The sequence below is a fragment of the Tubulanus polymorphus genome, chromosome 4 (assembly GCF_964204645.1).
Source record: "Tubulanus polymorphus chromosome 4, tnTubPoly1.2, whole genome shotgun sequence".
NCBI lineage: Eukaryota > Metazoa > Nemertea > Palaeonemertea > Tubulaniformes > Tubulanidae > Tubulanus > Tubulanus polymorphus.
Genome location: NC_134028.1, coordinates 9691934 through 9718452, shown reverse-complemented (window position 1 = coordinate 9718452; position 26519 = coordinate 9691934). Strand labels below are relative to the sequence as shown.

Below are 26519 nucleotides of genomic sequence, written 5' to 3'. Positions count from 1 at the left end.
ATTTTGGAAAACGGCGAGTACCCAATGTGTTAATCACCATATCATAGTGCTGATACAGGAAACAATTTGCTGACAGTTATGGTATATATCATAGTCCAGGTTCTGTCACTATCGGCCACTATAGTTAACTTTTTGCTACTAATTGTGTTTGAATAAACTCTTAAGACGGGAAGAAGAAATCCTCCCAAAACATCAGTAAAACAGAATTCCTAGCTATCATTTCATCACTATTGTGGGTTTTTCAAATATACCTTGCCACTTCCCTTGTTATATTGTTAAAACTGTTCTTTGAAATTAAATCTATTTAAAAATGGGTTGTAGTATTCAGTCACTAGTCAATGGAAGCCAAATTTATGGTTCCTGATCATTCTTCCGTACGATGGAACAGTGTAAATGAAATAATGAATTAATGACGAAAGCCCATTAGTTAATCCTGTAAAATAGTTTACTAACTACCGCACGGGAACAGTGACCATGGAAGCAAAGATGTCAGTTTGTCCTCGCAGAATATACGGTACTTACGGTGATGGTACTTTCAGGAATTTCAGCTAGAATATCTTCTAGATAACAGACACCATATTCCGTCATGTCAAACATCTTGTTAAAAGTACGGAAGTAACCTCCGGGTATTTCTATAGCTTTCAACTGTTTCGTTGTTTGCGCCTTCAGCAGACGCAACAAATCAGACGTGAATCGTTTCACTTGAGCTCGATGAGTTAACGTCAAAATACGTCTGTTGCCAGTTCCCATCACCTTGCAACGATAACAAATTACAACAAATTATCGATTTGGTTCTGATCCGGATATAATTGACGGTTCATCCATATTGTTTCCTCAAATAGGTGGTGTTCCACCCTGATTTCTCATGAACGGGATGGATTTGTTCAGTCGCAATTGATTCAAATTACAGTACATTTATTGGCTTATTGTTCATTTATTGTTTAGCAAACATCATGAAGGACAACACAGCTAATTAAACATACATCAATTTTTAAATAACACATTTTTCTTATATCTTAGAAGACATGTCGCTTACCTGTAAGACATGCGGTAAAGCTTCAAATAGTTCAGCTAGTTTCGTATAGCCATAGTCAGCCACTCGACACTGACGACCAAAATGATGATGATAGGCCGGGATAAACTTACAAAATGGCATCCGACATTGAGGACAACTCTTCAATAAATCCACAATCTCTTTACTCAATTGATACAACTGCTGACTCAAAGCAGGACTCTGACTGGGTGCATGCATGAAATCTGAAATCAATATTCGTACCGATATTGGCCGAAACTAGTTGCATGGCAATTAGATTTTGTAAAGCAGAAATCACTGGTGATACCTGAGGGCGAAGGCGGTTTATTTTCGGCCCAATGTACTTTCTTGACGCCACTTTTCGAGATAGATAACTGAACGCCCGGAACGGCGCTGATCAGGTGTTCTAACGGTACTCCTCCCTCACTAACGGGATGAACTGGTCCAAACTCAGCTGCATAGCAAGCAGGAAAACTAAAAAAAAGTTCAAATAAATAGAACAGATTCCGAGACTAGTCGCAAGGGTCAAAGTAAAGTGGGGGGGGGGGGCGAATGGTTAGGGCATTTGGAGGTCATGGGTTCAATTCCAGCTGTTTACCAGTCACTATTTCTCATTGCCTCTCTCTCCAACCAGTAGCAATCGGGTATGACTCCTTAGCACTTTAAAGCAACTTTGTTTAATCATCGAAATGTGGGATGACCGGTTGATGGTAAGGCAACATAGTAATAGGCTGGAAGCGATAAACAGCAACAGCAAGAATGAATGCATTCAAATTGTGATAATCTTCACCGTCATTTAGCTCTGGAAGTCATTTGAAACCTTACTCACCTCATCATTGGCATATACCCATTGTGAGCCTGTAACAGCGTATGCAACTGCGGAGCGAAACTGCGCAGTTGTAATTGTACGTTGGGTAAACTCTCAGAGTTTAACGCCTCCATATAGAAATCAGTACCTTCACAACAATGAGTTTTACAAACTGGCGATTCGAATATCTCTTCAACCTGAAAATCACCACAACGATTACGGACTATAAGGCAGGTTTTTAATTGAGCTTTAGCAATTTTGGAGTAGGCTTCTGGTGTATTCATTTAAGACCAGAATACATTCTATTTCATTCGAGAACAACATAATCCGGAAACGGGATACAAAGCCGTTACAAAGCACTAAAGGAAATCCAGATTTCCATCAACCATATCATGGAATCGGCTTTCTCAAACCAGGATACAGTTCCCCACAGGTTAATATTTGATTAAGTTTAAAAACAAAGAAAATGAATTTATTTCAACTCTTTGAACCAAATCAATGCTGTGGAGCTGGTTTCTGAATGCATTCAATTATAGTCTGCCTAACTAATGCAATAAAATTCTGGAAATGGATTTACCTCTTTATCGATTGGATCTTGTAGATTCGGGCTGTCAGTAGTATTCCTATGTACAAGACTAATATTTCGCCCAGACCCTTCTGAATCCGTGATTTCTAAAACATCTCGCATTTTATACAGTTCTGACACGCTCACAGTTTTATGGAATCTAAAAATTTGAGAACACGTTAAAAGACATATTCTTTTCGCTTCAACTGAAATACAGTCAAACTTGCTTAAGTCATTTAAGTTGACAACTCAATTACGTAAATCATCATTTCCAAATAGTAAATTGAATTAGAAATGCAAACTAGGACTAAAAGATAGAAGACTTGAACAATAAAGACTTGATAATGACTTAACTGAATTTGACTGTAGTTATCCAATTTTTGTTTTGATTTTACCTTTTTTCAAAAAGTTCTATAAATTTGAATAGAGGAAGAGTTTGTCCAGTTACATCCTTCAGAATAGCAATAGATTCAGACCTAAAATACATTCATCGAATAACTTATCAGGGCCAAGTTTCACATCGTAAAACTATTGAGGCTCAGAGCGTGCATTCTAAATTGTGAACTAAAACAATGCATTGATTTGATCAGAATCTTAACACAGATTTCAAAGTCATTTGGACTCTTTTTCATCGAGTCTAAGGGTTCTCATTAAATTAAGATACTTGGAGTACCAGTAGGGAATTTTTCAAGAAAACTAGGGGCCCAGGAATACCATACCTTCTTGGTGAAATGCATGACAATCTGATTCTCATCTCATTTTAATTGCCCCCAAATGAACACAGAAGCGACTTAAACACCTACCACAATATGTGGTGGGTGTGTCAAGGTCATTCAATCAAAACAGAAATAAAACAAGTTGATAGGTTCCCATTTTCACATACATCTATGCGAGAGGACCGATAAAACTGCGACAGCTAAAAATTGTGCTTAAGTGTAATGATCGAAAAACCCATCTAATATCTTCTTTTCCCAAAGTATAGGCCTACCCATTACAAATTTCAATGGAAAATGACTAACCATTAATAAGCTACAGGTCTCGGAATACATGCCAAAAACAGTCTTTTGGGCACAAACAGGTATAGAATGGTCATCCACTCAATTTTTGCTGCATATGAAACTCAATGTGTTCAAAATATCCCTTAAATATTCAAGACTGTTTAAAAATAGCTGATTTTGGTGAACAACAACAGCCACCAGTGAGCCATCTTGAATCTGATTGGGTCAGTGTTTTGGGCAGCAGATGTGCCTAGGGTATATACATGAAGTAAAGTGTCTTCAAAACTTTCGAAAATGGGCCTAACTGATTTCTGTCTACGGAGGGACAAACAGACGAAAGTCCCGAGTGGGCTAAAAAGGTCCGAGAATTAACTCTTGACCTTAAACAAGTTAATTTTCATTTTGCAATAATTTTGAGAAGTGTGGCACCGGGTAATCACGTGTATGTGAATGTCATAATGAAACGTACCTCAGACTGGCCTGCGTAGCTGTATTGTTAGTTCGAACCAATGTAACGTGAATTCGTTTATAACCGATCTTTTTGCGGTGAAATTGAGCGATCGCCAATCTCGCTTCATCGATATTGGGTACACAGACGATCCCGATATTAGAACCGTCATTCTGCGTTTGTATATATACATTCAATACCTAGAGAAAAAACATATGGAAACATTCTCAATGATTTTACTTGAGAAAGAAGAGAACGGGAGAGAGACAGGGAGCGGAGGGGACAAGTAAAGGGAGGAAAGTAAGGGCAGACAGAAGTGGAGAGAAATGAACGAAAACAGCATGTCAATTTAAAAAGAAAAGAAGGCACGAGACAAAAAGGGAGAGAGGTGGAAACAGTGAGGGAAATAAGAATTGAAAGGAGAGAGGTTAGGAGGGAAACACTAAGGACCATTAAGGCCGAGTAAGCAAGCCTAGTTCTCTTTCACTTCAAATCTTAAAATTACTACGAAATACAGTGAAATCACTGTTGCAACATTTTACTAAGCGACCAGTAATGTGAGCTCAACTGATCTTTGATTTTTAAGCACACACATAGCCTGCCTTCGGGATATAGGCCTGCATAATGCATAAAAAGATAGATAAATAAGTAAAATTTACCTGAACTGATTGAACAAATGTAGAATACAGAATCTTTCTCCATTCACGCGGACTAATATTGTAATCCAAATTAGTAACGGTAAGTTCGACCCCCTGAACACAAGATGGCGACTGTGAGTATTCGTGCATAATCGGACTAGGCGACGGAGTCATCCGAGTCACCGGCGAATTCCCGCGAGATCGGATCGGTCGGAAAAAATTATTACCGTGATTCGCGTAGCCGTGATAATCGTAAACGCCGGATCGAGGGGTGATCCTTCCACCGGTGAAACACGCGGGACTCGTTCTCGGACTCGAGTACGGGTAACTATGAGGTCGACTGTAATGCGGTAAATCGCGGTAATAGAAATCTGGCGTGCTCGTATTACTGTGAGGACTGTATCGTCGGTCCTCGCCGCCGTACATCTGCGCCATCTGCAGGCTATTTCTCTTCTGGTAGAAACTAGGTGACGGCGTATGGTGCAACTCGCCCGATGGTGTTGGTATGCGTCCACTCATAGGGCCGCACGAACCCGGTCGATGATATACGAACTCGCTACTCGGCGGCCGGCCGCCGTATAATATGCCGTCATTGTCGTGACGACTAGGCGGACGACCATACATCAGCGCATCGTTGTCATGACGACTAGGCGGGCGCCAGTCACCGCTACCATCTAAACGACTAGGCGGTCTTATGAACGGACCAGAATCCATCGGGAACTGGTCAACTTGATCCAGCAAATCATCATCATCATCATCATCTCCAGCTGCGGTGGCATTTTCAACAACCTTAATGAATAGATATAGATATTCATTTGCCATATATACTGGCACAGAAGATGATACAAGGAATAGCCTACACAAGACGACAATTTCAGAAACAATTATTATAATTGTAATCAATTATTACATAGTTGGATGTACAAAACGGCAAATGCGTTTTACACCCTTAGATTTTTCAGACAATAAGTTTGGAAGCTCTGCGTCACATCACTGTGCGCACTGTTCTTCAAAGTGATATCATTTGTAACCAAGGTGACCCGAATAACCAAAATCACCCAAATATTGACTTTGTCACTGCTTTCAGTGTCTGCTTTAAATTTAGTAGTATTAATACTGAAACTGCATAGGTACTTTATGCGTCCTTGGACTTCACCCGTCCTCAGAGAACATCAGACGGTTCTTTGCTAGTATAGAAAGTATATGAAATTTCAAGGAATATTAACAGGGGCGGATCCAGGGACCACTTTCGAGGATAGCACAACTTACAATAAATTGCCCATGGGCAAAGTGTGGTTTACCTTGAAGCTAGAGGTTGTTTGGAGTAAGGACATTGCTTGAAAAATCTTTTTTATTTGTGACTTCAAAGTTGTAGAAGTATTGTATTATATCTTTCTTAAAGTATTATTTTGTAGGCAAATAAGACCAAAAATAAACATTTGTTTATGGTCTACGTCCAAAATCTCGTAGGGTACAGGTAGGCACTATTTTATATTTTCAATAAAATATTTTTCACAATATGAAAAAATATTCTAATAAAATTCATGTCACATGTCAGAGGGTGGCTGAATATTGAGTCTTAGGAACGAAACCTCTTCCAATGTATGGCCACGGACGCTAAAACACAGGGGCGTAGCATTAGATCATTTTAAATCCTGGAATTTACCACTACAATATTCAGACCTCGACCTATAGCTATAGTTTGCTGCTTAGTATTTTCAGGTCACAAGAAATTACAATTTATTACAAATTCGCACCAAGCAGCTTTACAGCAGATCACCATATAGTGCCTGTATGAGCGTGTGTTTGTGAGTGCAACAGTCTAATGTCTAGCACTCCCACGCACGTGGAGGCCTTGTTTAGTGAATGCTTGCTTCACTTCAATCTCAATCAACACAATCACCAGGTATTGAAACAATACCTATGGCGATATGTGAAATAATTATATTTTCACCAGCAATGAGCGTTTAAAATTCGCACATATACGGCACCTAGTCCAATGAAACGTTCGCCATTAATGGCTTTCCCATAATTATTTTAGTAGCACCGGAATTCCCCGCATATACCCAAAATGAGTCAATCACATTGAATCACATTCGCTCGTACAGATGACACCCCCAATCGAGGTCATTGCAATTTTATACACAAGAGCTACGAATTTTCCCACCAAAAACAGTTTTTCGTCGAATTTAAACAAAGTTGACCATGTCATCGACGGAGGTTCGTCATGCCTTCAAACGCATCCATTATACGTTGTTTAACCCGAGAACCAATGAAAAAATGCTCACATAAAAAAACGTACCGCGATTTTACATGAATTGGCTCAATGCCAACCTCATACTGCTGACAAAGGTAAACCAAAAAGGGCATTTTGAAATAAAAAGAACATTCTAAAATTCTGAAAATCTGTAGCATGTGCCTACAGTGCTAGCGTCTGAATCCGCGCCTGCTTAAAGGAGAAAATTTCAAAGATTGTCTGGGGTACTATAGGGGTAGGGGTAGTCTACTTTTCAACTATAAAAAGACAAAAAAATTCTAATAAATTGCCATTCTCTCAAAATTGAAGGAGTTTTGGACATTTTTGTTCAAATTAACGGGGTTTCAAGCACCTTTTTCGTTTTGGAATTTTTGAGGAATCAATGAGCCGTAAGGACCCTGTGTATAAGTCAATCTGACAAAGGCCCCGGTCTACCAAGGGCCGAGGCACAGTTTACCATCAGATTCGTGAGTATAGAATGGTTGCGACTACTTTCTCAATCCCACTCACCTGACGTTCAGGACTCGGTTGAGATTTTGGATTTTTGCGTTTTGTTGTTTCTTTATGACTGTCCGTCTGATTACTGTTGCCAGGATTACCATCATTGAGGTTACCACTGGTTTCTTGTTTACTGCGATTACCAGTCGATGGAACAGACTTGTGACGCCGCCGCCGTCTAGGGGCTACAATAAAAAGTACCGATTTCCTAACACAGTCAACCCCTGACATGATGCCCCTCTGATGCACAGGGGTATGTCTATGGGCTAGGATGGTGTATATCCCCATGGTTACTTGAATTTAGACTGAAAACTTTCATACTTTCCTTACTCTGGAACCCAGAAACGAGAAATAGATGTGTTCTTCCCACCAGTGCTATGGTAGACATTTGTCTATTACCAACCTTGTCTTTCTATAATATAATCACAAGGGGATAAAACGCCTGCGCACTTACTTGTGCCAGCCAGTAAGTCACAGTTACAGATCACAGATCAAAGCCATACATAGGGCGTCAATCCAAGCAACCATATAAAACACGCAATCCAAGCCCATCAACAAACCCATGTGTCTGATGAACCACCGTCAGTGCATTACATCAGATTTTTCTGAGAACAGAACATCCGTATTTCATCTCGGAACTTGTTGATATCTACCCTCAATAATCTATATACAGCCAAAATCCTTAATCACCGTTGTGGCCGGTAGATCCGGGGTGGTTTCTAAAGACAAAGAACAATACTTGGCGAGTGAGGACTTACTGATAACTTTTTCCGGTTTAATCGTCGAATTGTTGCTAGCTTCTTTTTTCTGCTCGGCAGGAGCAAAATCAACGCTAATTACCGAATTGAACACATCTTCACCGTCCATTCTTTTCTTAGCTCTGCAATAACAAATATACTCATAAGTAACTATCATACTCACCCTTGAGGGCCACTGAGAAGCAGTGATAGAAAAATAACTGACCCTTCGTAATTCCAGTAACTGTAGCCAGTTTGTAAAACTATTTCACATTTCAGTTGAATGAAACTCTACTTTATGAGGGTAGCTTGAAATAAATTTGGACTGAATGCTGAATGAAGAGTTAGAGCCAAACCTATCTGCTCAATGCATGTGACCAGCACCACCAGGCCACACACAGTGAACTGAAGCAGAGCATTCACTGTGTGGTGAATATAAATGTGCTTAAGTAATGGGTCAGTGGTTCCCATAATACTGCTCAATACATTCAATTCAGATATTAATTCAATTCAAGTATCTTATTTCTATTCATTTCAAAAAGTCTTAAATTTTCAATAGAATTTATAAACATGGAAAAATACTTCGATGAATTCCTCGGCATAAAATCGTGAAAAACTTTTTATATATAGGAAATGAATTTACGTTGAGATCAATTTTTTGTTTTTCATAAATGATGTCCCCAGGACGGCGGTGGATTTCGAGGGAAAATCAATTTTTGAATTAATGAAAAAAATTTCTAAATTAATGTTGAGATAACAACTCCACATAAAATCAGCCTATCTATCAATCATAAATGATTTTAGCAATTAATTTTGAAACTCATAACAATTCAGATAAACAATCATTATAAAATAAAGGACCAATGGTCCAGTGGCTTGCTAAACTGGTGTGAAGTAAAAAACTTGTCACGTAGGCTACTAGTACGCAAAAATTTATTTCATTGAAAATTAAAAAAGAAAAAATACATCAAAAAGGACTCAATTTGGTCAGTGGTAACTGACTTTAACGAGAATGAAATCTTCGAAAAATTGATTCTGGGAATTTTTATCTCAACAAATTAATGTTTATTTTAATACATCCCTGGAATGACATATAAAACAAATAAAACTATGAGTGACCAAGTCTATGCAAATTTGAGGCCGGTGCCAGTTACTGACGAAATAAAGTTTATCCACTGCCATGTTTTTTAATAATTTCATAATAGGATTGCTTTTAGAGGCAGGCAAGCTTACATCTTCACTCAAGACAAATTGTTGTTACGCGCAATATACACCATAGCGCGCGTTGACTGATACATACACGCAGTGAACGCGAGGGTATAAGGCGATATCTTATACCACGCCACTGTACACGACTGTTTTCTACGCGAACGCTGATTATCGATTGGCCAGACCATTGACATAGACTCGCTAACCCGAGCCAAAATCCGTCCGCATGGGGAACAAACAACTTGACTTGAATTTCCGAAAAATTGAACTAACCTTGCAGCAGAATCAAGATTCTGGAATTTAATGATTGCTGAACATGTATGGCTGTTAATGCTGATAACTTTGCCACCACAGTTATCAGATAGACGTTTCAAGCGATTTCGTAAAGCACCAATTGGTTGATTTACTGGTAACTGTGTAACCAGTAACTCAACTGCACCCACTGAAGATTTCTGTAAAAAAATGCATCATTATGTAAAGGTTATAGGCCTAAGCCGCAGTAACGATGCCAAACCAATTCAACAGTTCTTGGTTATCAATTTGACTCTGAAGCAAAACAAGGTGCCCATGGGCACTGTTAGATTCAGCGCAGAAGTTAGTTAATTGAAGAAGTTAATCATATCCACCATACTAGACCATACATTGGTTTAGTAAGGTGCTCTTTCAGCTTATAATTGACAAAAAAGGAAATGCATGTTATAAAAGTATAAGGTAATTAGATTTTAAATGACAAACAGTTGTTTATACAAGGAAGAGAAGGTAAATACATAACATATCTAAAGTAGGCCTAATAGATTTTGAAATGAGATACATATAATCACTATAAATTATAAGCCTCCTAATAAATTATAGGGTTTCGTTAAACCAAAGGTATCTCAGATGTCATATTTATATTTTTGTTGCTGAAGCCGAAATCAAATCTAGCTGTATTTGGAGATGAGAAAGTATTCTAAGTTCTATACAGACTCTGTCAGGATTTTCACGATTCAAAGCCAAGACCTAAGGCTAAAAAATTGATACCTTGTCTCTCCACTAATTGCTGAGCTTAAAAGTTGACACAGCCGGCCACCTATCTACCCTGTACATTACTTTTTTAAACCATGATCAATAATCAATAGCAGACCCGGCAGTTTAAGAAATGAACCGATAAACATTTTACAACTAAAAAGATTCTTTCTGTGTGGTCGGGTTAGTAACAAGTTCGACATTCTAATGAATTCTCTATCTATTCTCAAACTACAGTAGATCAGTTCGACGTAAGCAATATGTACGTGTGAGCGATATTTTTCGCCGGACAGAAGCGACAGTCCACATTCCTTTGTAGTATCATTCTAACGGCAATGCAGTGTAATTCACGCCCTATTAGAAAGCGCGTGGATCGCGGCCACCCTGTTACGTACCTGTCTCATCATAAACCTTAGCGTCAAGCAGTAGCGCACAGGAGAGGCAGAGGTAAACAAGACGAACCCCCGCAGAGGCAGGATCGTAGCGAGTAAGCCGTAGCTAATGCAGCGTTCGAATTCAACTGTATACTACACAATATTGGTCGACCTGTGTTGTTAATGCGACTTAGAATTGTTTAAAATTCATCTGCATATCGATACAAACGTTTTCTTTGTCAAGATAATCTCGGGTGTATGCATGATTAATCTTAGTTCAAATCTTTTTTTATTAAAAGAATATCGTTTATCTAAGATTAACGGCTTCGTTGATTTTGGTGAGCTTCACGTGTTACTAAAACGAGGCGCTATCATCACAGCTCCGCAGAAAATAACTGCAAAACTATGCCGCGCATCGACATATGCAATTTTCAGCACAGTACAAGAATAAAAGACCAATGGTCTTGTAGCTCACCTGACCATTAACTAAATAATATATATATAGGCCTACTGGTCGAAACGAACCAACGCACCAGAAGAGAATTCCAGAATCAGTATAGAGAACTATCAAAACATACCTTAGTGAAGTGTTTAATTAGATAAATTTGAGGACACAATAATATAGTAATAAAATAATATACATACATTAGACTCCATCCAACTCGGATAACCGGGCAACTCAGATGTTTTTTTTAAATATTTTTTGCGACACTATAGGCTAGTATATATTTAATACTTAACATCCTACTCAGATATATCTCTGGTTGGACACATTTTTAACATTTTTACGGTCCCTAAAGATTCGAATTAAGTGAAATGTGTTATAAATATTATACAGGGCCTACATGTACATTATAAATCATTCAAGCGATAACTTACCCGGGGTTGTTTTTCCGGTAAATCGGTGACTAGTTTCTCAAACGCATGGTGAATATGAGCACACGCTAACAACGCGTCCGGCACATTCTTATTATGTATGACGACGATACGAAAGCCATGGCGATGTCTCAAATCAGACAGTTCCGACGCGAAATTTACATCACCTAAACAGTCAACAATATAAATATAGTATCTGAACTTCAGAACTTGTATCAGAACTTAAGCTTGTGACAGACGACGTCAATTTTTCTCGTAAATCATTCGCTGTATAACTCGTCTGACACTGAATTCAGGAGACAAAGGTTGACACAGTGAATTTGGTGTGACCACGAATTCACCATGATTTAAATACATGGTTCAGTATAATTTTTTTTTCGTCGCAATTATTTGGAGGTCACACACTGGGAAAATTGAGCAATCAGCAACTAAAATTTGTATCACATCAATCAGCCTTAGCGCACTAGGCAAAATTTGGCAAAACTCAATACGTCATGTGAATAATGTATTGATGAAATTTGCCTGTGCGTCCCAAGCTTTAATATTTTCAAGATTTGAGATTGGTAACGTATTTGACCGTGGTGCATATCATTTGCTGTTTTACCTGATATAAGTATAACAGTAGCAGGCGGGGTATACGTATCAGAAAAACGGCGTAGACATTGACGCAATTTATCGTCGGCTGCGTTCTTACTCGTAGCATTTATATGTACTACCGTTACCTGAAAATAATATTCAATATAGGTCTGTGTGGAACGCAAGACATTCGTTCAAAAACAACGCACCAAGTTACGAGTTGTTGGAAAAGTGATAAGCATGGGTCAGTTGCTCAAAATCGGTTTTTGAAGCCAACCGCTGGAGTTGCTATCCTGGTATAGTAGCAATAGCAACACAATTCAAATTTCGTTGTCAATGTGATTACTTTTGAGCAATTGGCTCCTGACAATCAACAATAAACCTTCAGCTTTGGCTAATGTTGATGGGGCCCAGTTGCATGATGAAAATTTAAGTTCAAAACTTGTATCGCTGACTAACTTGTAGAACATTAGTCGTTAAATTGGCATAATAACCTTGTAAGTACGCTTTACACTAGTCTGCATTGACTAAGGATCTGGCCTGTCAATTCACTTTGCGGAATGTAATCGTGACAGGATCTTTGATTCAACTTCTTGATACAATAGGTAATATTAGGCAATGAATGTATTCAGCTATTCTAAACAACAGGGACTTATCACAATTGATACAAATAGTATGGAACAAAGGAGTATCAATGATTAGCACCAATGGCTATCAATATATATAATATATATAATAAGTTTATTTCTTCACTAAAGAGATACAATACAGAAATACAGTCATCACTATTACATAAAAGAAAAGTTACAGAAAGTACTTCTACACTGTAAAGCGTAGTAAAGAAAAAGGACAAAAAGGGACCCCAAAGGGGGGTATACTTTTAATGAAAAAAAGCCTAATGCCCTGGCGGAATGGATGGACATGATGTTAAACACAAGTATGATAAGTATTAATACAATCCTATTATATGTCTTTTCAAATTCCGCTTGAATATATCGATGTTGGATGCTTGCTGAAGTTCAGTTGGAAGAGAATTCCAGACTCTAATACAATTAATGTTAGGAGAAAACATCCTGATATTGGTTCTGTAATAAGGTAAACGAAATTGATTAGAGTTACGGGTGTTGTGGGAATGAAGATCAGAAATACGAATTAAACTATTGGACAATTTGACAGGCAGCAACACATGGACAGATTTATACATCAGTACAGAATTTTGGAACACATTGATGTCTTGAAGTTTGAGTTGATACGACTTTTTGAACAGTGGAGTAGTGTGTTCTAGAAAATTTACCCCACTAGCAATGCGAATAGCGCGTTTTTGAAGCAAAATAAGGGGTCGTAACCTAGTTACATAATTAGATGCCCAGACGATATTACAGTACTGTAGATACGGAAGGATGAAACCGTTGAATAACTTGATGAGCGCGGATCTAGGAAAAATACGTCGTGCTTTTCTTAATACACCAATATTTCTGCTAACAATAGAGCACAGCTTGTTTATGTGGGAGTTCCATGTTAGGCTGTCGTCAATTATTACACCAAGGAATTTTGTTTCTCTGTTTCTAGTTATTGAAACATTACCCATTACAAGGTCGATATCATCAAGAATATTGATCTTTTTATGGAAAAGCATATAATTCGTTTTCAACAGATTAGCAGATAGCCTATTGGAGTTTAGCCAGTTAAACAGTTTAGTGAGCTCAACATTAGTATTTGATTGCAGTATATTCAGATCGGAATGAGAGTTAATGGCAGTCGTATCGTCAGCAAATAGTAAAAAGTTTAAATTACAAGAATAAACGATGTCATTAACAAACAAAATGAATAGCAAGGGCCCTAAGATGGAACCCTGAGGTACCCCTATAGGAATGGGACTGACATCAGATAAATAGTTCTTGAACGACACTTGCTGTAAGCGGTTAGTGAGGTAGGATTTGAACCATGAATGAGCAACACCTCGAATTCCGTAACTATACAACTTGTCTAATAATATAGAATGATCAATAGTGTCAAATGCTTTTTTTAAATCAAGCATGATACTAACAGTAAATTTTCCATTATCTAGATTCTCAGTGATGTAATTAGTAAATGCGATTAAAGCATGTGACGTGGAGAGACCTTTTCGAAAACCGAATTGGTTACATGAGAGAATATTGTGTTTATCAATAAAAGAAGATAACCTGTTGCTAACAGCTTTTTCAAAAAGTTTTGAAAATGCTGGTAAAAGTGAAATGGGGCGGTAATTGGACACATTATTTATAACACCGGATTTATAAACAGGGACTACCCTAGCCATTTTGATACCCGATGGGACAATACCAGTAACAAATGAATTGTTAATTACATGCATTAACGGTTTGCAAATATGCTCGATAGACTGTTTAAAAATAAACATAGGGATTTCATCCCATCCAGATGAAGTTTTGCCTATAAACTGTGAAACAATGTCATGAATTTCTATTTCAGTAACCGGAAACATAAAGAAATTATCAGATATGTTATATCGATATCAATGGCCATCTCGATTCTGAACTGGCCAATTGTGGGACTGTAGATATGTCGAGGGGATAGATACATGTACAAATCAAATATCAAGACAATTCATTGAATTATCTACTAAAACTTCTCAGATTAACTAAATTCCATCTATGAATAGGCGGATGACAAACGAAAAGTGAACTCTTATTGCGCTTAAAACTACTGGTACGCTTTTTTTTTGAGTTTTTCATTGTTTGGGAGGTATTGCAGATATTTACCTGAGCGTTGTTCAATTCTTCGATAACGTCACGATTTTCTTTACTGATATCGCAAACGCAGAGAAACTCGACTTCGCGGAATCCGGCGAAAAATAATTCTCGAATTCGGTTGACGACATTCAACGCCGACTTCCCTCGCGGTACATTACAATTCTCGATATCCCAAAATACACCTATTGGTGGCAGCACTGTTCCTTCTGGAAGAAAAAAATCGATGAAAATCTATTACCAGTCTGAGATGCCAGAAACCTTTTTTCATCAGAAGTGGATGTTGTGTCGACTAGACATTATCTGAATTAATAATAATAATAATAATAATAATGATAAAAATAAACAGTTTTAAAAGGGAAAATGCCATCAAAATTGTACTTTCCGCGATTTCTTAACCAGAAGAAACTAAAGTATATATATAACAACCTGAGATCTCACTTATCGAAACTAGGGGTCCAGGGACACCATGCCCACTTGGGAAGTGGTTTCAAATGCTCAACAATCTAACAATTTCAATATTCAAAGCCCCCTGGTGACCATTTACAAAAACCAATGACCTTAAAACTCACCACAATCATAGAACATGTCAGCAGCTACGATTTTGTAATTGATTGTGATAACAAAATATGCCTCGTTACCAATTTAATATGGAAATACTAAGTCATTCTACTATTCAACGCCCCCTGGTGACCATATTCAAAACCCAATGACCTCGAAACTCACCACAATCATAGAACATGTCATGAACTACAACTTTGCAATTGATTATGGTAACAAAATATGCCTAGGTACCAATATAATAAGGAAATACTAAGTTATTCTACTATTCAACGCCCCCTGGTGACCATATAGAAAAACTTATGTCCTTAAAACTCGCAACAATCATAGATGATGTCATGAGCTACAACTTTCCAATTGATTGTGGTTACAAAATATTCATAGGTACGAATGTAATAAAGAAATGCTCAGATATTGCATTATTCAACGCCCCCTGGTGGCCATATTCAAAATCCAATGACCTTGAAACTCACCACAATCATAGAACACGATATGAGCTACAACTTTCTAATTGATTGTGGTAGCAAAATACGCTTAGGTATCAATATAATGTGGAAAAACTTTTTCCCACTTACGAATGAGTACTGGTGACACCAAGATGGCCGCCAATTGCGTCATAATTGGCTGATGAAAAATACCTGTCTCAGGTATAAAATATCCCTTTCCAAAGAACACCCATCACAAATTGTAATGAGAAATGGCAAACCAGTAGGAAGCTACAGGACTCAGAATTCGGGCCAAAATTAACATTTTTGGGCACTAAAAAGGTTATAGGACGGCCATCTTGAGTCCGACCGACCCAATTTTTTTTATGTTGATGGGCCCTGGGGGGATTCACATATATCCGAAAGATCAAGGTAATTGATCAAAGCGTCTTCAAAATTTCCCTCAAAAAGTTCAAAAATGTGTAAAAAGTGCTGATTTTGGCGAACAACAATGGCTGCCAGTCGGCCATCTTGATTCTGACAGGGCCAGTTTTTGGGCTGAAGACTGTGTCTAGGGTAGATACATGTGTAACCCAAATATCAAGACGTTACCTTGAAGCATCTTCAAAACTTCCCAAAATAACTGGATTCCGTCTACGGACGGACGACGGACGAAAAGTGAACGCAATAGCCCGCTGGGACTAAAGTCCCAAGTGGGCTAAAAAGTAACTCGAATTAGCCATAAATTAGCCATTTATTTATCCTTCACTCCGTGCGCATAGTTTATATTCAACCTGCGGTGGCGCTACTTATGATGTCAACTATGGCAATCAACATAATCGATAAAATAAACACAATTTGCTCACCGTATTCACTGACCTACAGCGAATGAATTCATTACCTTATATACGAATATCATGTCATATACAACGGTAGCAACACTATACAATGGTAAGACTTTATTATTTCAAATTACCCCCAAAACGAAAAAATACTGCATGAAATGTCTAGTGAAATGACTGGAAGCCGCGAGCGTTTGTCAGAAATGACATTAAAAACATGCACCTGCTAACATAAGCAATAACAGTGAGCACATGCTGAAATTGCCGATCTAAAAGTCATAGGCCTATTCCTCAGTAATGGCTGAACTAAAATTCAAACCAGTTCCAAAAATATTTGTGAATACATCACATTTGAAAATGAATTTTACACAATATTCTATTTTGATGGCATTTGCTCTTTAATATAGTGCCTTTCCATAAAAAATTCAAAGCGCTAGTTCTCCAACTGAAATAGCCAAGACTCGACTGCTGATTGGTCAAGTGAGTCATGTTTCGTAAATAAGATGGCATTGAGTTTTAAAGTTTGAGCCGTGCAACAGAAAACTACGATCACCAATTTGCGTAGTGGTACGTCTCACTGAAAGGGTTGATGCTGCAGATCTCGTGACACGTCCAGGGTTGGGTCTCTTTATCAGATCACACAAATATGCCGGTGCTATACCATGTACATATTTAAGCATGATTAGCAACACCTTATATTTAATTTACCGGTATGTTACTATGCTTTCAATTCATTCTGAATGCCTAATGCACTGAGGTGCACGACTCGGGAACGAGGAAAGAGAGTAGTGGAGAAAATGGAGCGGCAAATTCAGAATTCGAATCGGGGCTAGCAGAGTATTTCTAGCAGAGTATTTTCCTAGTACTTTACTAGAGCATCAAGACTCATTGCCAACCACTAAATTTTTCAAAGCACTTAACCTTAGACCTCTATCTCTGATCCTCCTAAAATGAACCCATAAAATCCTATACGACCACAACCTAATTTCAATAATATTTTTGTCGTTTCATTAAATATATCTCCTGTTTATAGAGGGCTGTTTTATTTATCAAGTTTACAAAAATAATGCTGCTTTGCCAGAATATGCACTTTTAAATCCAGATTTTGTTCTGATCCAGGCCTATTGTTTACAGGTTAATCACAGGTTAAGATATGATGTTTAACCCATTAGCACTCAGGAATTTCACTCTGTAGTGTCAATTACTCCTCAGAAAATTCAAGGTAAAATCCAAGTTCATCACGATACCGTGATTTGCTGTTATAGAGCTGTAAATAGCTCATTTGCTGTTTATTTCAATGCACTACAAGTAGGTGTTATTTTCTAGTAAATAGTCAAGGCTTTCATATGATGGAAGATTTGATGAGGTGGGCCACCAAAATCATGCGCTTTTGGCCCCCTGAAATGCATCCGAACTTACTTGGATTTGAAGTGAGCGCTCAGATGTGTCACGTTCAAACTCGGAATACTCGAGAAATTGAAATGGGAGGATGTTGTTTATGTTCGGTATTTCAAGGACTTAGGTGTCTAGTTTATCATAAGCTATTGGGTTCGAATCCCACTAATACCGTTTTTTTCGCGCAGTATACGAAAAAAGTGTCAGGGCGGCTTCGGGTGGCTTGAAGAGAAATAGGCAGGCCGGCTTGAGTGCTAATGGGTTAAACTAGATTACTTATAAACCAGATCTAGTTCTTCGGTCCCACGCAACCATATTCATCCTTATCTAAATATTTTCACATACATCTACGTATTAGGCCTATATAACTTCACAAAGCTTATCTAAAATGAAATTTATTGATAGAAAAAAAATATTCATTATTTGCGAATGGTAATAATTACCTGACACCGTACTGCTCGACATGTCTCTTTCAATTCATGAATCGAATTCACGACAACAACCATTACCATAGACAATCATCTTAAAATACAATTGCATAGTTTAGTAAATTAGCACTTTTAGTGAGTAAGCTTAATGAGGATAGTTTGCAGTGGCAATTGAGGGTTTCTACTGAGATTGAATTGAAATCTATCCTTAACTTATCAAACTCAATGAATGATGAATAACTAGAGGTCCAGGGACACCACGGCCACTTAAGAAGTAAAACTTAAAAATACACTACGATACAATGCAATGTAGGGAAATCAGGTCTATTGTCTCTCACACATGCTCTCCGTGCAACATTTTGATCTGTGAATATTATGCATCAATTTGTTTAGTAAGGAATTTGCATTCAGAAATAAATTATAAATCAGCATTAATTTGTTTGTGTTTTCATTTATCATCGATTTACCCATGGGTGGATCCAGGGATCACTGTCGACGGTAGCACAACTTATAATTAGAAAGAAACTTTTTAATAGGACGACGACAGAGAATAGAAATTAAAAGTGGCACTCAGGGTGAAGACGAGTTAGGTTGGTTGCTAAGGCTTACACACTGTAATGCCTTTCAAACACATTTGCAAGTCAGGTCCAAACGAAGTTCCACTGATAGACAAAGAGTTGAACATATAATGCAAGTTTAAGGTATTACAGAGATTTAAGGCAAAACGGAGCAGTTAGCATCCCTGCAAGTTTGAAAACTAGAGGGAAAAAGGTACCGAGGCTCGAAATATTGTCAGCTCGATCAACAAAATCGTTGTCGGTATGGATTGATATTGCCTTACATATATCATAGGTATCATTTTAGCCATCGGTGCATGTTTAATCAAAGTTATACTTACCATGACCACCGGATACAGTCTGCTCTCGGCACAATCGCCAAGAACCCATGACATAGGCCAATGACCATGCAGTCCATGGGGTAGAAGCTTCACATTCATCTGTTAACACAGTTATTTGAAGCTGTTCACAGACTGAACCATAAGCCAACTGCTAACTGTACCCTTAGGCCCTGGAGCTAGTCAAACGATCGACCAAGTGGAACAGAATGAATATTTACCAGCAGTCTTATTAGAATTCTTACATGATATCTTTAAGATTGATTATGGGAATCTTTGACTTGACAAATGTTTGATAGATCAAGGAGAATGATACAAAACAACTACGATGAGGGTGTAGGCCGGTTACTGACGAGTAGTTACCTAATCGTTGGTGGTTAAAGCTTTTATAATCGGATGGGATATTTGTGAAAATATCCGAACGTGAAACTAATCCGGCTACAGTCGATATTAAAACTAGTTACTGATGAAATTAAGTTACCGACTTAAAGGTTTTAATGGTTTCACAAAAGGAATTTTTTATAGTAAAAGTTATCGTGAATAATATTTCCTCTGCTAATTCAAGACCTTTTTGATAAAACGAGCGTGTGGATTGTAGCCTATGCGCGACCCGCTCCGTAACGCGCATTATCTATTACTGATACATACACGGTGATCGCCGCGTATATTTAAGGCGATATTGCCTACGGGACTGTCACTAATGTTATCGACGGGCGCTCTCATCACTGTGCCGCAAACTAGATACACATAATCGGGCTCTAAAAACCGATCGCTGACGCGAAAGTCCAAAAGAATTTTGACCATAAATCATTTTACAAGTAATAGTAAGATAGTTTTTAGAGTTGCTCGACGTACGAGTATCGATTCAACAGCAGGCTAATGTTGAATCGATGTAGCACGTGTACTCGCCGAGTCCACATCACCAATGTGTAAACATTCAATTAATCCGCTGACACACACACCAAGAAAATACGGAAATTTCGGGCAATAAACGACAATACGGAAATAAACAACTAAATCATGGAATAGGCCTATGCAAAGTGCTATTTCAAAAATGTATGCGTGGCACTATTTTAAGCGCGGACTAATACAGTTTTACTTCTAGACAGGGGTGGCGCTACTTTTGAGTTACAATTTTTTTATTTCGGCAATATTTAATTAACCAAATAACAAAAATTCACCATATATGAACTCAACCTTCTATGTTTCATATTTAAGCGACTGTGAAAGTTCCAGATATGCCTCGGTTATGGTTATTCAAAATATGCCTCGTTACCAATTTAATATGGAAATACTAAGTTATTCTACTATTCAACGCTCCCTGGTGACCATATGCAAAACCCAATGACCTTAAAACTCACCACAAATGTAGTACATGTCATGAAATACAACTTTGCAATTGATCATGGTAACAAAATATGCCTAGGTACCAATCTAATAAGGAAATACTAAGCTATTCTACTATTCAACGCCCCCTGTGACTATATGGAATATCTAATGTCCTTAAAAACTCACAATCATAGACGATGTCATAAACTACAACTTTGCAATTGATCATGGTAACAAAATATGCCTAGGTACCAATCTAATAAGGAAATACTAAGTTATTCCACTATTCAACGCCCCCTGGTGACCATATAGAATAACTTATGTCCTTAAAACTCACCAAAATCATGGAAGATGTCATGAGCTTCAACTTTGCAATTGATTGTGGTAACAAAATATGCATAGGTACAAATATAATATAGAAATACTAAGTTATTGTATTATTCAACGCCCCCTGGTGGCTACATACAAAAACCAATGACCTTGAAACTCACCCAAAACATAGAACACGTTATGGGCTAACTTTCCAATTGAATATATAGTAACACAATATGCTTAGGTATCAATTTATTGTGGAAAAACTTTTTCCCACCTACGAATGAGTACTGATATGACACCAAGATGGCCGCTAATTGCGTCATAATTGGCCGATCAAAAATACCTGTCTCAGGTATAAAACATCCCTTTCCAAAGAATACCCATCACAAATTGCAATGAGAAATGGCAAACTAGTAGGAAGCTACAGGACCAAGAATTCTGGCCAAAATTGACATTTTAGGGCACTAAAAAGGTCATAGGACGGCCATCTTGAGTCAGATCGACCCAATTTTTCTTATGGTGATGGGCCCTAGGTAGATTCTAAATATAAACGAAAGATCAAGGTAATTGATCAAAGCGTCTTCAAAATTTCCCTCGAAAACTTCGAAAATGTGTAAAAAGTGCTGATTTTGGCAAACAACAATGGCTGCCAGTCAGCCATCTTGAATCTGACTGGGCTAGTTTTTGGGCTGAAGATGTGTCTAGGGTAGATACATGTATAAACCAAATATCAAGACATTACCTTGAAGCGTCTTCAAAAATTCCCAAAATAACTGGATTCCGTCTACGGACGGACGGACGACGGACAAAAGTGAACGCAATAGTCGGCTGGGACTAAAGTCCCAAGTGGGCTAACAATTTAAGTCCTGACGCCAAGCGCTTTTTAGCAAATTAACTGCAATGACATGTAGTTTCCGGGTAATAAAGACAAAATCTTGAAGAATTATGTACTTTTTGTTTTCAAAATTATCTACCTTGTCTTTGTGCCCTCTTTGTGTAACGTGCCCTTTTCTACTTAGGGCATGAAAAAAAAGGGCACGAGATTTTCACGACGGTTGCATGCGTCTACGGTGCTACCATGTGAATCTGCGCCTGTAACTTAGCATAAGCTTGTGTAATGCAGAAAAACGACTTTTGCACCCTGTAACGTGGCGCCACCTACATAACAGATCAAAACGTTGCACGGACAGCATGTACGACAGACAGCGTGGCTGAGTCTAGCGATGCCATCAGGTTCGAATCCCTGCCAGGGGAGGATAGTTTTATCATTCAATCATCGACAACGTCATGAAATGTCCATTAGGCCTATTGCCGCATTTGATGTTGTACAACACTACCTGCAATCTAGCCTGAATACCGGTCATTGTTACTGGTTCCCTACGGTGGTTCATCCTTATTAGGCCTACCGAGATGACGTATTTTACCGAAATGAACCGAGATGAAATGAAATATAGCATATTTATTTATTCCTTATCGATTTTAACACTCAAAACCATGTTATATCAGTAATAAATACATTCTAGAGTCATATTTTACATATTTTTTTATTCAAAAAAATTTTGACTTCAAATAGGCCTACGTAAACTCGGTTAGCAATAAAATTTCATTGAATTTTATAGACAATCTCATCTCGGTAAAGTTAAAAGTTATTTTTCTACAAAAATATCCGACAAAATATGACTCCAGCAGGCATTTATTACTGATATAATATGATTTCAATTGTTAAAATCGATAAGGGATAGATAAATTAAATATGTTATATTTCATGCTAATTTCATGCCATCTCGGTAAAATACGTCATCTGGGTAATAAGGATGACCGCCTACGGTTGTTTTGTGGAACGACGGCTAGGTGGTACTATTAGACTACTATCTGCAATCCTGCATCATCAGACACTTAACTTACTTTCCAAATCATAGGCCGACTCTCAGATTGGTGGTGTCGTTTTGAGAGCTGCTGAAGATAGATGCACTAAAAGTGTAGAAACGGCTGCTGCAGGAGCATGCACAGCTACCGTCTCTGGACTGGAATCGAGTCGGGAACCGAAGATTTATCCATCCATCTTTTTCACGCCACGGTCTTTTTCACCACTTTTTAAATTAAATTCCAGTGGCAGTGCCCAAATGACTGATAGTGATAATGTCAGCGATAGCAGCACACCTGCAGAATCCTACATAGTCAGAATAGTTTAGTTTCATCATTTCGATAATTTCACTGCCTGCTCGTAATCAAAATCGTAAATCATCGTGTTTCAAATTTCAGCAAAAAAAATCAGCAAGTTCCATTGTTTTGTGATGACAGGAACCATTTCGGTAGACAGTAAACTACGGCCTCGGACTTTCGAGTCAGTTCAATTCAATAAAGATTTATTGCCTCAGAAAATGACATTAATAGACTGGTTGTCGGTCTCTAGACTGCGAATGCAGGTGCATCCTCGCTTGCCAGGGGTCGAGTATCACTCCCGAACTCGCTTCCACCAGCCCCCTGGCCTCACGAAGCGTGATTTCATTACTGGCGCTGTTGCGCATGACGTCATATAGCGATTTGCGAAATACTTCCTTGTTCGGTAAAACGTTCGCTGATTGGTCCATTTAACGGGAAAACCAACAGAAGTCTACTGTCGGTTTGTTACAAGCGCTGTGATTGGTACGACCGGATTCTGGTCGGCTAGTAACCACTCCAACGACTCGTGAGGTCAAGGGGTTCGGGGAACAGCTTTAGCGTAGTGGGTTCAAATCCCTTGACGGGTGAAGATGATGCAGGTGGTGCAGAATTGGACATTTGGCCAGTCTTTGACATTAGGCCTAACATACACAATGGGTAGACGCTAGATCCTATAAACCGACTCGTTGCGCATTCGCATTGACTACCTGGACTTGGAAAACTCTTGACGATTAACTTTAAAATCACCTAACAAACCCCATCCTCGCTTGCCAGGGGTCAGGTATCACTCCCTAACTCGCTTCCACCAGCCCCCTGGCCTCACGAAGCGTGATTTCATTACTGGCGCTGTTGCGCGTGACGTCATATATCGATTTGCGAAATATTTCCTTGTTCGGTAAAACGTTCGCTGATTGGTCAATTTAACGGGAAAACCAACAGAGGTCTACTGACGGTTTGTTACAAGCGCTGTGATTGGTACGACCGGATTCTGGTCGGCTAGTAACGACTCCAACGACTCGTGAGGTCAAGGGGTTCGGGGAACAGCTTTAGCGTAGTGGGTTCGAATCCCTTGACGGGTGAAGATGAACAAACCCTTAGCTCACCTCCGCCCCTAACCTCAATCCCGAAACTAACCCTTCGGATCTTCATACCTAGTTTTATCGGTTGAAAAATCCGCCATTTTGCGTACTACTCGGTGTAAATGTAGATTAAAATTTGTAAGAATTACGAACTTTTGAATGGGATAAGCAATAACTCAAAGTGAATTATTGGGAAGACGATATCAATCTTTATAACTTGACCAGTGTGCATTGTGGCATTAAATCTGAGTAATATAATACAAGGGTAATTATTAGCTGAGTTCATAGATATTTTTACTTTGTTTCTATCTTAATCCAAGCCAGAGATATGAACGAAATAGAAAAAATAAACGGGGGGAAATAGGGACAAATATAGCTGCATAGCTGCGATAACGGGTTTCTACCTTACTAGTTCATATGTCGCACTTGGAAGTGTACGAAGATTTCATCGAAATAATACTAATCCGTCCATAACATATGACTATTTCCAAGAAGCGCAACCTACCTGGGTCAACATTATAGTGGATATGTCGATCCATAAGGGCTACCAGGTAAAAAGTACTGATGCACCAAGTCAAAATGGCTTTGCGGATACCGAAGATATGGTCCCCTGGTGGCAGTTGCATCAACTTGAAAAAGTCCCGTGTCGAGGCAGGTGGTGGCCAGGAAAAGAATTATTTCCTGGAAAAATTTTTTGAAGACGCAAGGCAAACACTTATTGTTCACTTTTTTTCCTATCCTTATTTTGAAATTGAAGTATTGTAATGAACAATAGATTTGGTTACGCATGTCATCTTGCTTAGGAGTCTGTTTATCAAAGCATCGAAGCGCAAACATTTGAGACTGCGTTATTACAGTCTAACTTGCTTATGTCCCTGATGCAGCGGGGCAGGGCGGTCATTATGTTGCTGACTTATCCAAATTACACTTACACAGCCCAACGTTTTTCAGTGTGTAAACTCCATCGTACTTGGCGTTATAGGACAGTGAGGAATTGAATTTTAGCCACCAGAGCCCTCGGCTTGATTCGAGCAAAAGAAATTAACTGACTTCACATAATTTGATAATGAGTCTAGGATTCTCTAGATTTCTGAAGAATGCTTTTTAGGTTTTGAGATCAATTAAATCTTGAATACATAAAAATTTTCATTTTACTTTAAGAAATTCTACTGAACACAGATTTTGAAATGAATGATGTGTTGATTTATCCGGGCGAAAAAAATTACAGCAAAATCCACTGACGATCAACGAGGTGAAGTTTTCATTTATCTTGGGATAATTTGTCTACCCCGTTACGGTTAAGTTACGACTTTGACTGCCAATAATGACAAAAAGCTTGATTTGAAACGTACACTTGCACACTGTGGTTTGAATTTCCACCAGTTGCAAGAATCCACAAAGGAATTGAAGACCGTTGATCAGTTCATTCCACGAATAATAATAGCTGGAAAGAAAGTAATCGAAATAAATAGTCGTACAGAGTATAAGCAGCCCCTTAGGGAGCATTTCTAAATTTCGATAGTTACTTGCAGAAGGGGTGGGGGTTAAGGCCTCCCGCGAATTCATCACGGCTGCCGAACTATCGATTTAAGTGATTTTATATAGTAAAGCGTGACGACCGTCTGATAATGATTCTTAACGACCAATTGTTTATCGAAACTTTATAGTGGATAAATAAACAATATAAACACAAGGTATTTCCGTGATATTTTGAATTTATTCGCAGTTCATATTTAGCGCCATTCTCGCGAGATTATCAACAACCTGGAAATAAAATCCAAGCCCATCGCCAAACCCCTGTGCACACTACTTACTCACTAGTAGTAACATAGGAATTTAATTTCAAGGACCGCAATCCCTCATCGGTCAAGAGATGACTACCAGATTTGGCAACTACTGTTCTGAGTATTGGATCTTCCTTTTTGTCCAAAATACATTTGACATGAAAAAACATCATTTGTGGCACACGTATTTCATATAGAAGAAAGAGAGAAAAGAATTAATTTCAATTGCGACTTACATGTGCTGAACTTTACTTCCGCGTACGTCACGGTTTGTTTACTTCCAGTATATTCAGAACATGCGCAGAGCGAAACCTAACTGTGGCCGGTAGAAAAAATCGCTTACCATCACAACCGCACAAGCCAACTTTAAACACTATGCTGAATATTCCAAGAATGTGGTTTACTTCTACAAGACGAAAAAAATCTTATTTGAACATTTCAATGTAGGCCTATATAAAATATGATTATGAGAACCACCTTTCTTTTGTCAACACGTCACGCATGACTATGGGCGACTGTGGTATTCTCTGTTGG

The 26519-nt window shown here is 38.4% G+C and overlaps 1 protein-coding gene and 1 long non-coding RNA gene across 5 annotated transcripts in view; one reads left to right on the top strand and one right to left on the bottom strand.

Annotated features, from left to right (window-relative positions):
• Positions 1-23247, bottom strand: part of LOC141904664 (meiosis regulator and mRNA stability factor 1-like) — a 36382-nt gene extending 13135 nt beyond the window's left edge. For 3 of the 4 annotated variants that reach the window (XM_074793293.1, XM_074793294.1, XM_074793295.1), the window contains exons 1-16: positions 22865-23247; positions 18436-18514; positions 14782-14978; positions 12051-12168; positions 11450-11613; positions 9465-9643; positions 8004-8125; positions 7258-7430; positions 4512-5279; positions 3874-4052; positions 2802-2882; positions 2419-2566; positions 1863-2038; positions 1341-1507; positions 1037-1257; positions 523-753 (exon numbers count right to left, since the gene is read on the bottom strand). In XM_074793293.1, coding sequence (XP_074649394.1) covers positions 523-753; positions 1037-1257; positions 1341-1507; positions 1863-2038; positions 2419-2566; positions 2802-2882; positions 3874-4052; positions 4512-5279; positions 7258-7430; positions 8004-8125; positions 9465-9643; positions 11450-11613; positions 12051-12168; positions 14782-14978; positions 18436-18457 — 2946 coding nt within the window. In that variant the 5' untranslated portion in view covers positions 18458-18514; positions 22865-23247. Of the gene's footprint in view, positions 1-522; positions 754-1036; positions 1258-1340; positions 1508-1862; positions 2039-2418; positions 2567-2801; positions 2883-3873; positions 4053-4511; positions 5280-7257; positions 7431-8003; positions 8126-8208; positions 8368-9464; positions 9644-11449; positions 11614-12050; positions 12169-14781; positions 14979-18435; positions 18515-22864 lie in introns of those variants that run through there. The other variant, XM_074793296.1, reaches the window with a different exon arrangement.
• On the top strand, positions 16681-26343 carry LOC141904665 (uncharacterized). The gene is made up of 3 exons (XR_012619171.1): positions 16681-16706; positions 25363-25453; positions 26270-26343. It is a non-coding gene; the product is annotated as an uncharacterized LOC141904665 (long non-coding RNA).
• Positions 26344-26519: the final 176 nt, after the last annotated feature.